This window comes from Colobus angolensis, unplaced genomic scaffold, assembly GCF_000951035.1.
Source record: "Colobus angolensis palliatus isolate OR3802 unplaced genomic scaffold, Cang.pa_1.0 Scaffold622, whole genome shotgun sequence".
In the NCBI taxonomy this organism is placed as follows: domain Eukaryota; kingdom Metazoa; phylum Chordata; class Mammalia; order Primates; family Cercopithecidae; genus Colobus; species Colobus angolensis.
In genome coordinates this window covers 233,945-248,479 of record NW_012119844.1, presented here as the reverse complement: position 1 = coordinate 248,479, position 14,535 = coordinate 233,945, and the positions used below count along the sequence as shown (strand labels likewise).

The 14,535-nt window shown below is 40.6% G+C and overlaps 1 protein-coding gene across 2 annotated transcripts in view; it reads left to right on the top strand.

Moving 5' to 3' along the window:
- The first annotated feature begins 10,268 nt into the window (after positions 1–10,268).
- The window catches only part of MBTPS2 (membrane-bound transcription factor peptidase, site 2), a 46,234-nt gene continuing 41,967 nt past the window's right edge, over positions 10,269–14,535 (top strand). For both annotated transcript variants that reach the window (XM_011963742.1, XM_011963741.1), the window contains exons 1-2: positions 10,269–10,534; positions 13,857–14,005. In XM_011963742.1, coding sequence (XP_011819132.1) covers positions 10,460–10,534; positions 13,857–14,005 — 224 coding nt within the window. In that variant the 5' untranslated portion in view covers positions 10,269–10,459. The remainder of the gene's footprint in view (positions 10,535–13,856; positions 14,006–14,535) is intronic.

Here is a 14,535-nt window from a genome sequence, read left to right as displayed (position 1 = left end):
TCAAAATGAAATTAAAGAACAAGTAAGTGAGAATATTCCAAGAGAATGATAGCTGGGCATGGTGGCTCACATCTGTAATCCCAGTACTTTGGGAGGCCAAGGTAGGAGGATCACTTGAGACCAGGCCGGGCAACATAGCAAGACCCTGTCTCTAAAAAAAAAAAAAAATTTATTTTTAAAAAACTAGCCAGGGATGGTGGCATGTGCCTGTACTTCTAGCTATTCAGGAGGCCAAGATAGGAGGATTGCTTGAACCCAGGAGTTTGAGGCTACAGTGAGCTATGATTGCACCACTCCAGACTGGGTGACAATGTTAGACCCTGTCTCTGAAAAAGAAAAAGAAAATGGCAGAAATTTTACCATACGTGATGCAGACAACAAATCCTAAAATTCAGAAGCTAAACTGCACTGGTTATTTATCTAGCTTTCAACTCCACATCCATCCTTCTATTTCTTGCAAAATAATGATAGGATGGGATGTCTTCAAAGCACTTTTCCAGGCTCTGTTAGTGGCTGACTTCCCCCAAGGTTTCACCAATAATAGGCACTGGTCAGTGATCATAAGGTAGGAAAGGGGAATAGCAGTAGTTCTTCCCCCTCTCTTTTTTGCTCTTTTCCTTCTGGCTCTAAGCTCTCAGCAATAGCACTTCCTCCAACTATTCAGCCCCAGTAGCCCAACCATTGAGGAGATGGTGGTCCCTCCTCTTCCCTTCTAGATTCTGGTAATGCAACATACTCTCTTTGATTCCTTGAGCCCTAGAGATGTGATAGCTACTTTCTGTGTTTTCTAATCTCTGGGCTACCTCACCTTTGTTCCTCTTTCAACCTTTTGACATATGTGTAGCTAATTTCCTTACAAAATCCTCTATATAAAAATTTTATATAAAATACAAAAATATTTTAAAATACCTAGCATGGTTTCTTTTTCCTGCCTGGACTGTGACTCAAATACCAACAATTCCAATCAGGAAGAATAAAAAGAAATCCACAACTAGACACATCGAAGTCAAATTTAGAACATTAGAAAGAGGACAGACTGCCTAAAAGAAGTGACTGGTGGACTGATGATGGACTTCTTAACAGTAACAGTGGAAGCCAGAAAATAAGTACCATTCTCAAAGTGCTGATTAAAAACAACTGTCAGCCTAGAAGTACATACTCTATGAAACTATCATCTCCAAATAAGAGGAAAATCAAGATATTTTTCAGACAAAACCCAAGTGTTTTCCACAAACTGAGACTCTCCAAAGAAATTACTAAAAACTATACTTATGGAAAAAGACAAATTGTTCCAAAAGAAAGGCCTGAAATGTTACCAGGCAATGGTGAGCAAAAAAATAAAATTTAATTAAAAAAAATTAAAAAGTAAGCATCCAGTTATCTAAAGAAATACTGCCTCTAATAAACGACAAAAATATCTTTTTATGTGCTTAAATAACATCAACAGAGAACCAAAATACCAGGAAAAAAATGACACGCAAGTCGGGAGTGGGGTAATGATCATTAAAGCTTTCAAACGTCCTGATACTATTCAAGAGAATGCTAAGGGTATTGACCAATTTTAGACCATGCTGAGTTAAATAATAGAGATCACCAAAGTTTAGTGCATCTCTATTATTTCACTCAGCATGGTCTAAAAGACCTGGCCTTGGGATCTGGGATTTAGTTTCCCCCTCAGCCTTGCCTTTAGAAATCCAATTAGCCAGATGCCTACTTCAACATCATTTCTGGCATCCCTGAAAGTTGTACAACCAGTTGTCATATGATTGAGTAGGTACTATCATATTTAATTAGTGAAACAATGTCTGTAATATGAATAAGGTATGCCACTTGGATGAATTGAAAATACTTTAATATTTACTTTTGAATATACATAAGCATTCTAAAAATAACTTGGAGTGAAATTTTTCTTTATGAGCTTTCTATGTTTATATCCATCACTTGAATTAAAAAATGTTATTCATTGGTTCAGTATACTCAGTACTGAAGAGTAAAATGCTGCAATAATTATGATTTTTAATACTATTGACATAGAAAACCAATTATTAACAACCTGCATTGCTCAGCTTTTACTATGTTATGCTGCAGCAACAAACCCTAAAATAAACAACTATATTTAATTTTGTGTTTCTTAATTCCACTTAGGCCATAAGTCTAACAAGAAAAAGTATTATTAGGAAAATCTTCACATCTTGCAAGGGTAAACTTAAAGCAGAATTTTAGCTTTGCCACCTTAAAATTTCACAAGTAGGGAAAACTCAAAAATCCTGCTCAAAGAATCTCAAAATCCTGGAGGCCAGGTGCAGTGGCTCATGCCTATAATCCCAGAACTTTGGAAGGCTGAGGCAGGCGGATCACTTGAGGTCAGGAATTCCAAACCAGCCTGGCCAACATGGTGGAACCCCATGTCTGCAAAAATACAAAAGTTAGCCAGGCTTGGTGGCGCATGCCTGTAATCCCAGCCACTCTGGAGGCTGAGGCATGAGAGTCGCTTGAACCCAGAAGGCAGAGGTTGCAGTGAGCTGACATCACGCCACCGCACTCCAGTCTGGGTGACAGAGCAAGACCCCTTTCAAATAAATAAATAAATAAATAAATACATCCTTGATAAACCATTTTCAATTTAGATATGATAAATATAAAACACGAAAAGAGTCAAATAAAGTGTTAGAGCAAAATGAGGTATCAAACCACACTTTATTCTCACTTATCAAACTTAAAAATAATAAATTTCAGAAAAAGGCTTTGAGAATTCCTTATAGTTATGTCTAGGGAAGCTAAAAGTTTAAAGAAAAAGCTTATTGATCTTATTACTATAGACCAGGAGTTGGCAAATTTTTTGTTAAGGGCCAGAGACTAAATATCCTAGGCTTTGCAGGTCATAAGGTCTTTATCACAACTACCCAACTCTGTTGTAATATAAAGGTGCCGCAGATAATATGCAACAAATTAGCACGGCTATGTTCCAATAAAACTTTACTTACAAAACAGGCTCAGCCAGGAGCTGTGGCTCATGCCTGTAATCTCAACACTTTGAGAGGCTGAGGCGGGAGAATCATTGTGAGACCAGCCTGGGCAACATAATGAGACCCCGTCTCTACAAAAATATATATTATTTAATTAGCCAGGCATAGTGGTGAAGCGGGAAAAGTTCCCTTGTTCCCCTCGCAGGGCATGCGACAGGGGAGTGGCTCACTTCTTCAGTGCCCCACTGCTCAAACCTCTAGGGGAGCTTACAGTCGGGCAGGTTGTGGGGCTCCAACCCCACGGCAGCGTCTAGTGGTGAATGTTTACAGCTTCTGAAGCCCCAGTGGGTGTGTGTTACCGTGTCCTCTTTTAGTTTTGTTGTCTGTAGGCGGCTTGCGTTTATCAGCTCAATTAGACCCTCTGCCTTATGGCAAGGATAAAGGGCTTTCTGTATCCTGGAGTTCTTGCCTGAGTATACGGGAAAAATCAGATCATACGTGGGCTTGGAGAGTGCATGCAAGGTTTTATTGAATGGTGGAAGTAGCTCTCAGCAGATGGATGGGGAGCCGGAAGGGGAATGGTAAAGTGGTTTTCCCCTGGAGTCGGGCTGCTCAGCAGACCCGACTCTCCTCTGATCACCATGGCCAAACTGCACATCCTTCCGCTGGTCAGTGGCCTGCCGGCGTCTGCCAGTGCCTGTTGGTGTGCTCTTCAACAGATGTGTTCCTCTTGACATCCAGCCGCTTGTGTGCCTGCCCGCTAGGGTCTCGGGGGTTTTCATAGGCACAGGATGGGGTGTGGCCGGCCAGGGTGGTCTAGGGAAAGACAACATTTGGGCACAAAAACAGAAATGCCTGTCCTCACCTAGGTCGGTGGGCACAGGCCCAGGGTTGGAACCCTAGCCAGGGACCACGCCCTTCTCTACCCAGCACTTCTCTGCCCCCCTCCCATATCAGTGGCATGCACCTGTGGTCCCAGCTACTAGGGAGGTTGAAGTGGGAGGGCTGCTTGAGTCCAGGAGTTTAAGGCTGCAGTGGGCCGTGACCGTGCCACTGTACTCCAACCTGGACATCAGAGCAAGACCCTGTTTCAAAATAAAAAATTTAAAAAAGGATAGATTTGGCCTTTAGGCAGTAGTTTGACAGTCCCTACTCTAGACTGTGAACTATTTTCAGTAGGTGAAGATGAAAGATTGTTGAGATTTGCTGAAGCTATGAATCCTACTTGAGGTCCTTCTAGAAAATTTATTATCAAAAAATGTTTTCTTGAATTGTATTCTGTTGTGTACAGAATGGCTATGATAATATTAAATGGACTACTCTATCTTGGACATTAAGACATTTGGATATGCTGAAACAACTACAAGTCATATTTAAGTTTAATAGCATGGTAGATTAATGATGAATTCAACTCTACTTCTACTTGATTATTGGGAGATCATTGAGGTCTCATACAGCTATTAATATAATACATTCTGATTGAAGAACTATTTATAGGATAGAAATCAGTAAAGAAGAGTGTCATTCAGTTGTTATCAACAATATAACCAACATAGTGAAGGGCCAGATAGTAAATAGTAAATAGCTTAGGCTGATTTAGGAACCACAAGCATACAATGTTTTGTTCACATACCCTTCAGTACTGCAATCAGAAAGCAATTATAACTGTCTATAAGCAGAAAGTTAGTAGGCCACTTCATCATACCTCAGTCAAGACAAAATATATGATGTCCAGAGATTTTGGAATGGCCGTGTCATATATTTAACAAGATATTTAAAGAAGATGGAATAGCAGCTACTACATGTTTAAAAGCCATGTTGAATGAAATAAAAACAATATACTTTTAGATGAAAATTTATTTTAACTTATTAAAAATACTTGCAGAGAAAGTAGTTTGCTTACTGGAACCTGAAGAGAAAGTAAATAACCAAGCCAATGCTTTCAGAGTGCAAATATTTCTCATATGATAGCTGCTGAAAAAATTCCCTGATCTACTCCAGGAAGATGCTTATACTGGTGTGTATGATATGAAACTGAAATGCAGATGGAAAGCCTGAGATGACTGGTTTCTTGAAAGCCAATTATATTGCTCCATTGCTATATTGGTAGACTCAAGGTTTAAGGACACATTTTTTCAAGTGACTGTGTAAAAGCACCATGTGCAGACAAAAACAAAAATACAGAAAGTGAGAACAATACTTTCTGAAAAGATTCAGAAAATAGATTCTCCAATTGGCACTCAAAGCTTCCATTTGTAGAACTACTCCAATCAAATTGCACCATCACTGGCAATCACAAGACTAAGATTTTAATGGAGATGAATCTTTACCTTACTCAGTTCCTATTAAACAGAAAGGAAAGCTTAATAATTTTGTGGCAACATCAACACTAGCAGTATCCCATAATGGCAGAGCTAACCAAACATCTGCTACTCTACCCTCTTTAGGTGAAAGTGAACATCTATTTATGTGGTACATAACACTGGCATTAAGGTTAGGCACAGTAGCTCACACCTGTAAATCCCAGTACTTTGGGAGGCCAAGGTGGGAGGATTGCTTGAGTCCAGGAGTTTGAGACCATCCTGGACAACAAATGAGGCCCTCATCTCTACAAAAACATTTTTAAAAAATTAGTTGGCCGGGCGCAGTGGCTCAAGCCTGTAATCCCAGCACTTTGGGAGGCTGAGACGGGCGGATCACGAGGTCAGGAGATCAAGACCATCCTGGCTAACCCGGTGAAACCCCGTCTCTACTAAAAAATACAAAAAAATAGCCAGGGGAGGTGGCAGGCGCCTGTAGTCCCAGCTACTCGGGAAGCTGAGTTGGGAGGATCACTTGACCCAGGAGGCTGAGGTTGCAGTGAGCTGAGATCCGGCCACTGCACTCCAGCCTGGGCGACAGAGCGAGACTCCGTCTCAGAAAAAAAAAAAAAAAAAATTAGCCAGACATGATGGCACGCACCTGTGGTCCCAGCTACTTCAGAAGCTGAGTTGGGAGGATCACTTGCCCAGAAGGTTAAGGCTGAAGTGAGTTGTGATAGCGCCACTGCACTCCAGCCTGAGTGACAAAGCAAGACCCTGTCTCAAGAAAGAAAGAGAGAGAGAGAGAGAGAGAATATCTTGGGACCCCAAAATCACTAAGCCAAAGGGAAAAGTCAAGCTTGGAAATGCATCAGGCAAACCTGCCTCCCATTTTAGTCCTAAATAAGATAGCTACATAGATGTTTTTTTAAAAGCTACATACATCCCTCACAACAGGCCAACAAGGAATTTCCCTAAAACAGTTCTGTCGAATTTTACCCTGGTAATGTAAATTGATAGCTTATCTTCACAGGTACAGGACAAAAAAGACAGAACTCAAAGTCATTCTGCTACTCACCTAAGACAAATGTTTATCTGATTGCTTCCTTTGTTTTTTTGTGTTTTGTTTTAAGATGGAGTTTTGCTCTTTTGCCCAGGCTGGAGTGAAGTGGCACGATCTCAGCTCACTGCAGCCTCCGCCTCCCATCCCACCCCCACGCTGGGTTCAAGTGATTCTCCTGCCTCAGCCTCCTGAGTAGCTGGGATTATAGGTGCCTGCCACCATGCCCGGCTAGTTTTTGTATTTTTAGTAGAGATGGAGTTTTGCCATGTTGGCCAGCCTGGTCTCAAACTCATGACCTCAGGTGATCCACTTGCCTCGGCCTCCCAAAGTGCTATGATTACAGCCGTGAGCCACCCCACCTGGCTGGATTGCTTCCTTTGTTTATGTAAAAATGCAAAAGTCACTAAATCAGACTAAGGCATAAGTGACTATTTCTCTACCCCCTGCAACGTGTAAATCGTGTATTCAGCAAAAGGCTGATCAAGGACCCCAGAGAATGCAACCTTTTGTCTCTTACCTACCTATGACGCCTAGGCAGGCGTCGTCAGGACCTCCTGAGGCTGTGTCACAGGTGTGTCCTTAACCTTGACAAAACAAACTTTCTAAATTAATTGAGACCTGTCTCAGATACTTTTGGATTCACAACTGTTTACTTCCAGGCATATTCTTCTCTACTTCTAGGTATACAGGGGATTACACTTTCCCTGCCCTTTTTAGTTAGGCACAGCTATTTGACTAGTTTTGATAATGAAACATGAATAGAAGTAACATGTGAATATCTGAGCTATAGCATTTCACTGCCAGTGGTAGACTCCCTAGTTCACTTCTTTCCCTGCCTTGGTGAACCCTAAGCGTCATCTTGTGATGTGGACATGATAAAATGGTGGAGTTTCCATCAGCCTGCTACCCTCCTACCTGCATATCCTGCCAATTAGCACACACAAAAAATAAATCTTTGTTGTTTTAAGCCTTTGGATTTTAGGGTTGGTTTCCAAAGCATAAGCTAGGTTATCCTGACTGCTGCAAGTTAATGTCATAAATGTAGACTATAATGATCCCAGAAGCAAACTATCTGCTCACATTGATGAGAAATACATAATTCTGAATGCCATGTCAAACTTTAAAAATTTAAATAGCAATACTTGATAATTGAAAAATAAAAATTGTATATATTTATCACGTACAACATGTTATTTTGAAATATGTATACACTGTGTAATGACTAACTGAATAGTAATATTTTCAAGAAAACTAATATAAACATTTAATTTTTAAATGTTATATTTCATGTATTTTTTATCACTGAAGTTTATTATATAATGGTGATATTCTGCTCCAGCCAAATATTGACTTTTAACATGCAGCTGCTTTGCATTCAGTCAATATATATATTCCATGCCCCTCTAAAAATAATATATATACAAATGATATAAATTCAATCTTGGTTATGTGTCCTTTATTTAAAATACATATGTCACAGAAACCTGAAACAATTTGTAAATTAAATCACAAATTTATTCTATGGAAGAATATCTTGATCTTCTAGAATTCAGGCATTTTTTGCTGCCACCTTGCATCCTCTATCTTGTCTCGTCTGCTGCCACCAGCTGGCTTCCACTACTGCTAAATTTCAGCAACCAGCAGGATTCAATTCAGTGCTTTGTTTTGACTGCTGAGTCCCTGATGAAAACACCAAGTCAGTTGAATAACTAAATTTTTAGGCTGGAAACAGAAAAGCACAACCAATTCATTTCCTATGTACTTTGGGCTATCAGATAGCCACATGGTAGCTGGTACTTGTCCCAGTAAGTGGTCCAGACAAGGCTGCAGGCTAACAAAAGAGAAGACATTTCAGTTCTTAAGTTAATATTCTGCTCCCAGGGAAGAATATTGTTAAAAACTATAGAGTCATTGTATAAGAACAGACAAAGGTCAGATCAAACACAATAGTGTATCAATAGTCTCAGTATATGGCCAGGCATGATGGCTCACACCTGTAATCCCAGCACTTTGGGAGGCGGAGGCTGGCAGATCACCTGAGGTCAAGAGGTCGAGACCAGCCTGGCCAACATGGTGAAACCTCGTCTCTACTAAAAATACAAAAATTAGCTGGGAGTACTGGTGGGCGCCCGTAATCCCAGCTACTCAGGAGGCTGAGGCAGGAGAATTGCTTGAGCCTGGGAGACGGAGGTTGCAGTGAGCCCAGATCATGCCACTGCACTCCAGCCTGGACGACAAGAGTGAGACTACGTCTCAAAAAAGAAAAAAAAAGTCTCAGTATAGTATTAAGCTTTTAATAACTTCAGGAGTATAAATTCTATGAAATACATCATTTGAAAGTAAAATTATTTAACTGTATTAACTATAAAATTATTTAACTGCCTATTTGGTTTGTGAATTTTTGAACAGTAAGTGTGTTTTACTTTTTTGTTGCAGTCAATGTTTGCCATCTTCTGCTACAGAGACTGAAAAATTTAAAAATGTTCAAAATTCACAAAATAAAATAAGCATTTCAGAAATTTAAATAAACCTTCAAGTGACTTTTTGCAAGTTTGTAGCATTAATACTTCAGAAATTATTAAAGCTTAAAACAGCACTAAGTCTTTTGGGATACTTGTATATGGAAAACTGTGGAGTAACAGGGTGGTTGAATACAAACTTTTATAATTTACACCCAGCTATGTCCAAAGAAAACTGAAATCATTTATAACAACACATATACACGCAAATAGGCAAAGATATGTAAAACAGTCATAAGCTGTCTTGAAGCTGGAGAAACATGTCCCTAAGTGAGTAAAACTTTAGGAAAAGCAGAGAGAATGAGGCAAATTAGTAGCAATATTTGTAATATAGTTTCTGGTATTATTCTATATTTTCACTTGGAAGGGTGTTGAGGATACATTTTTATTTGGGATACTTGTTCTTGAGATAGTATTATGTTCTCAATATTTTGGTATTAGCATTATTATAGTTAATGATGCTTTTCCAGAAAAACTGAAACAAATAACTTTTAAAGATGCACATTAATAGAATGTAAAAAAAAAAACAAAACCAATAAATAGTTTTCTTTCCTCTTAGAGATGATCTAGTTCAGTGGTTCTCAACCTTGGCTGTACAGTGCAATGACTTGAGGGGTTTAAAAAGTATAAATGCTTGGGTCCCACTGAGCATCTGATTTAATTGGTCGAGGATACAGAAGGGGCATCGGGAATTTTAAAAGACCTTGGTGATCCTAAAGTGCAGGTAAGGCTGAGAACCTCTGCTCTAGTTCAATATATAATCAGGTATACATCAACATTAAAATGTGTAGGTGTTCAGAGTTCTGATTTTTAACCATAGCACCATCTCAAATATTATAATGGAAAAGTTTGAAAAAAGAGCCTAATTTAATCATCATGGATAAATTTCAAAAAGCATGTTGAAAGAAACAAGCCAGACACAAAGATTACTTATTGCATTCTATTTACATAAAGTTAAAAATAATCAGAACAGGGGGAGGGGCTATTGACTAGGATGAGACGCAAGAAGGAAATTCCTCAGAGGGAAATTTTCTCTATTTTGATTAGGGTACATATATATATATATATGTACATATATGTACATATATTATCTAAACTCACAGAAATGGACAATTGAGCTCTGTATGTATGATTTCATTATATGTAATTTACAATGCAGTAAAAAGGATAATCTGCATAATTAAATCTGCATATGTATGACAGGGTCGGGTAGGGAGAGACGATTTCTTCAGACGACCCCAAATCCTCATAGGTTAAAAGAAACAGCAAACTCCTGATCAGAACTGGCGAGAATGGAGAGCAGACAGCAGGGAGGGCCAAAGCCTAAGAAATCGCTACAAGACTAGCCGCCGACTTCGAACTACTGCCAGGACGGCGGCGCCCGAGCGCCCACAAAAATAAGCCCCCGCGCCATTTCCGGTACTAGCAAATCCTCCTGCATGTTCCCACTGGAAGTGTCCGGTGGGAAACTGTGCCACCGCAGGCAAGGAGCCGGCGGTAGCTTGGTTCCTGAGCGGATGCTGGGACTGTAAGGCGCGCGCGGTCAGCCGTTTGCGGTGCAGGGAGGAGGACGCCGGGGCTCGCCTTCCCTCCTCTGCCGCCGCCGCCGCCATGATTCCGGTGTCGTTGGTGGTGGTGGTGGTGGGTGGCTGGACTGTCGTCTACCTGACCGACTTGGTGCTGAAGGTGAGGGCCTTGGGCCTAAGGTCCAAGCCCGCGGTGCCCATGGCCGGCGCGCAAGGCCTTCTTTTCTCTTCCCCTGCCTCGCGCCTCCCGGGCTGGACGGTGCCCACGTGCGACAGTCCGCGTGTTGGATCGGCCCGGTGAAGTAAATAAAGCATTGCCGGCCGCGGGAGGGGTGTCGCGGCCTGCGCGGCTGCCACTGTCGCAGTGCGGGACAGTGCAGGCCCTTCAGCCTTCGGGTCCTGCCTGGGAGGCGCCAGTGGTGGGATCCGGAGGGCCGGGGCCCTGCCAGACCCAGCCGCTGCAGTGCAGCAGGGAGGAAAAGAAAACGTCTGCTTAGTAAAGACAGTGCTTTCCCGTATTGTTTTTAAGGTCAAGACGCTCTAGAGACTCAGATATTGGAAAGAATCTAAATCAAGTCGTGATTTAGATCAGTAGTCTCAAATTTTTAAATGCATATGATCATCTGCTGTTGCGGTCAAAATGCAGATTCCGATTCAGCAGGTCTGCGGCAAGGCCTAAAATTCTGCATTTCTAACCACTTCCCAAGTGCTGCTGATACTGCCAGATCACAGAGTGTACTTCAGAGTAGCACACTCAAATAGCAAGGATTTACATAACCAGTTTCTGACTACTTGAATTCTGACTTGCACCCTGCACCCCACTTCTTCACACTAACCAGATACCTGGGTGCACGGTCCATTTTCCAGTTATTTGAGAAGGGTAGCAAAAAATCAGGAAGAGTTGTCTGACTACATGCTTCAGGCAAGCTTTTGAAATGGAGTATTCGGGGGTAGGGGATGGGGGAGAGTAATTGTGTATGTGGAATAAGATCATATAAATTCTCAAATGTTTAATACAAATTCCAGTTATGAATAGCAAAACCTTCATGTTATGAATACCATTTAAAATAGAAAACCATAGTATTGCGTGTTTTAGCTTTAACAATAAAATGAAATGAGACTTTTCCTTCTTTCTATCATTTAAACTTGTAAAGTGCAGGAGGTTATATAGCGTAGTCCTTAGATCCAAGGCTGGGCTTCTAGCCAATGTGACCTTGGGAAAATTGCTATCTGTGCCTTGGTTTCTCGTCTTTAAATAGAGATAACAGTAAGGATCTCCTAAGATTATAGAGAGAATTACATTAGTGTATCCAGAAAAAGTCTCGCTCCTCAACTTGAGGTTCAAGGACCAGTAGCATTTGCATCATTTGGGAGCTTGTTAGAAATGCAGAATCCCAGGCCTCAACCCTGACCTAGGGAATCAGAATCTGCATCTTAGCAAGATCCCAGGTGACTCCTCTGCACCTGTTTGTGTTTGAAAAGCACTGATGTGGCCAGTCACAGTGGCTCACACCTGTAATCCCATCACTTTGAGGGAGGCTGAGGTGGGAGGATTGCCTGAGTCCAGGAGTTCAAGACCAGCCTGGGCAATATAGTGAGAGTTTATCGCTACAAAAAATTTAAAAGCTAGCCAACCATGGTGGTGCATGCCTGTAGTCCCAGCTACTCTGGAGGCTGAGGCAGGAGGATTGCTTGAGTCTGAGAGTCAGGGGTTACAGTGAACCAAGATCGTGCCACTGCACTTTGGCCTGGGTGACAGAGCAAGACCCTGTCTCAAAAAAAAGAAAAAGCACTGACTTAAAGTACTTGGCATAGTGGTTAACATGTCATAAGCAATACAGGCCACAGTGATTTTGTTGTTTGAAAAAGCCACATGAGCCAGGTATGGTGGTGCAGCTTGTAGTCCCAGCTACTTGGGAGGAAGAGGCGGGAGGATCGCTTGAGGCCAGGAGTTCCAGGCCAGCCTGAGCAACATAGTAGACACACACACAAAGCCACATGATTTCTTCATGTTGCATATGTGGAAAAAAAAACCCAAGATGTCACTGGTTTCAGTGACAACCCCTAGCTCCTTAAGAGTGCACCATCCTCTGAGCAAAAGACCTAACACCCACTCAGAGTATCTGCATGGGAAATGGAGAGACCTCAACTTTTAGGAGCCTGCACCTTTAGTTTCTCTGCTTCCAGCTTGGTCTGCTGATCCATCCTCGGTTTTTCTAGGATTTCTGCATAGACATCTGTTGGAGAAGTGTGTCACTCCTTTTCCAAGTCTTGAAAAACAAGCAGACTTAAAATTTAACTACCGGAAGCCTGGGAGCAGATAACATTACAGATCCAAAGCAAGCAGCTACCTATATTTAGACTATGGTCATTTTTTAAGACTATGATAGAGCTAAGATTTCCTTCTTGGACAGATAAGTTTCTCACATGGGTGGGCATCAATATGACAATACTTAACTGCTGTACTTACTGTAACTGAGTCAGATATATAACACAGCCTTATGTCATCCAAAATCCTATATTAGTCAAGGACTTCAAACTTCCCTAAAGGTAAAACTCGTGTTGGGGCTGTGTATAAGCAGCTATTCCCACAACCCCAAGAATTTAAGGGACATTACTGAGCCCAAGATGGTTTTAGATAAGTTTTTTACTTTTTACATGATCAAGGTTGGCCTAACTTCTTAGGGGTGTTGCTCAGAAGAAGAAAGCAAGCCCTGATTGCAACTGTCCCTTCTCTTGGATTGGTTGGGTTTTTTTTTTTAAATTATAACACAAGGCTTCTAGACCAGTGCTGTCCAATATGGCAGCTATTAGCTACATGTGGTTATTGAGCCTTTGATCAGAGCTAGTCCAAACTGAGATGTGCTGTAAGTATAAAGTTGATGTTGAAATTCAACGAATTAGTACCCCCCAAAAAGTAAAGTATCTCAACAATAGTATATGTTGATTATATGTTGAAATATCTTGGATTTTGGGGTAAAAGTATATGAAAATTAATATTTAAAATTTGGCTGTTAGAAAATGTAAAGTTATATATGTGGCTTACATTTGTGGCTCACATTATATTTCTATTGGACAACACTGTTCTAAGCAGGGGTCAGCAAACTTTTTGCAAAGGGCTTGGTAGTAAGTATTTTAGGCTTTTTGGCCCACACAGGGTCTCTGTCGCATATTTTTGGTTTTTATTGTATTTTTATAATCCCTTAAAAATGTGAAAACTATTCTTAGTTCACAAGTTGTGTGAAAACAGTCTGTAGTTTGGATTTGGCCTGCTGCCCATAGTTTACCAGACCCTAATCTCAGTAGACCAGTTAGGTCTGTGACCTTTAATATTCTGAAGAATAAACATAAAGCTTCAAGATTATAAACATTTGGGCAGTCAGCATCTTGATTTCCTCTAGAAAATACTTTGTGTTATTTTCTTACGCATTATAAATTGTTCTTCAAAATTGAGTGATTAAGAACTTTTCTTTCTCTCTTAGTCATCTGTCTATTTTAAACATTCTTATGAAGACTGGCTGGAAAACAACGGATTGAGCATCTCCCCTTTCCACATAAGATGGCAAACTGCTATTTTCAATCGTGCCTTTTACAGTTGGGGACGGCGGAAAGCAAGGATGCTTTATCAATGGTATTCTTCATCTTCTTTTGTTTGGTTTAAGTTAATCATTAAGTGATCACTACAGACAGCTTGTTAAATTAACTATTTCCATCACTTTGCAGTTTTCTGAGTTTTAAAATATTGACAATATTAAAACTTTCTGGTTTTATATAACTTTATGGGATCGTATCATTGGGGCTTGCATACATTAAAAGTCAAGGCATTTATGGCAATTTATGATTAGGGGCTTCATAATGATCTCTGGGACACCCAAGATACTGGCAGGTTCTGTAGATGAGCAAATGTGAGGGTCAGGGGTGGCATGGTCTAAATTTCTTTTTGTTAAAAATTTAGCCCCAAATGGATTAGAGGTAAATGTAAACAATCAGATCATCAGAGTTAGCAGAAAATGCAATAGCAGATCAAAGCATACAAAGTGGAAAAAAGGATATAATAAAGATAAGAACAGAAATCAGTGAAATAGAAAATACACAATAGAGAAAATCAGCAAAGCCAAAAGTTGGTTCTTTGAAAATATTAATTGGGCCAGGTGCAGTGGC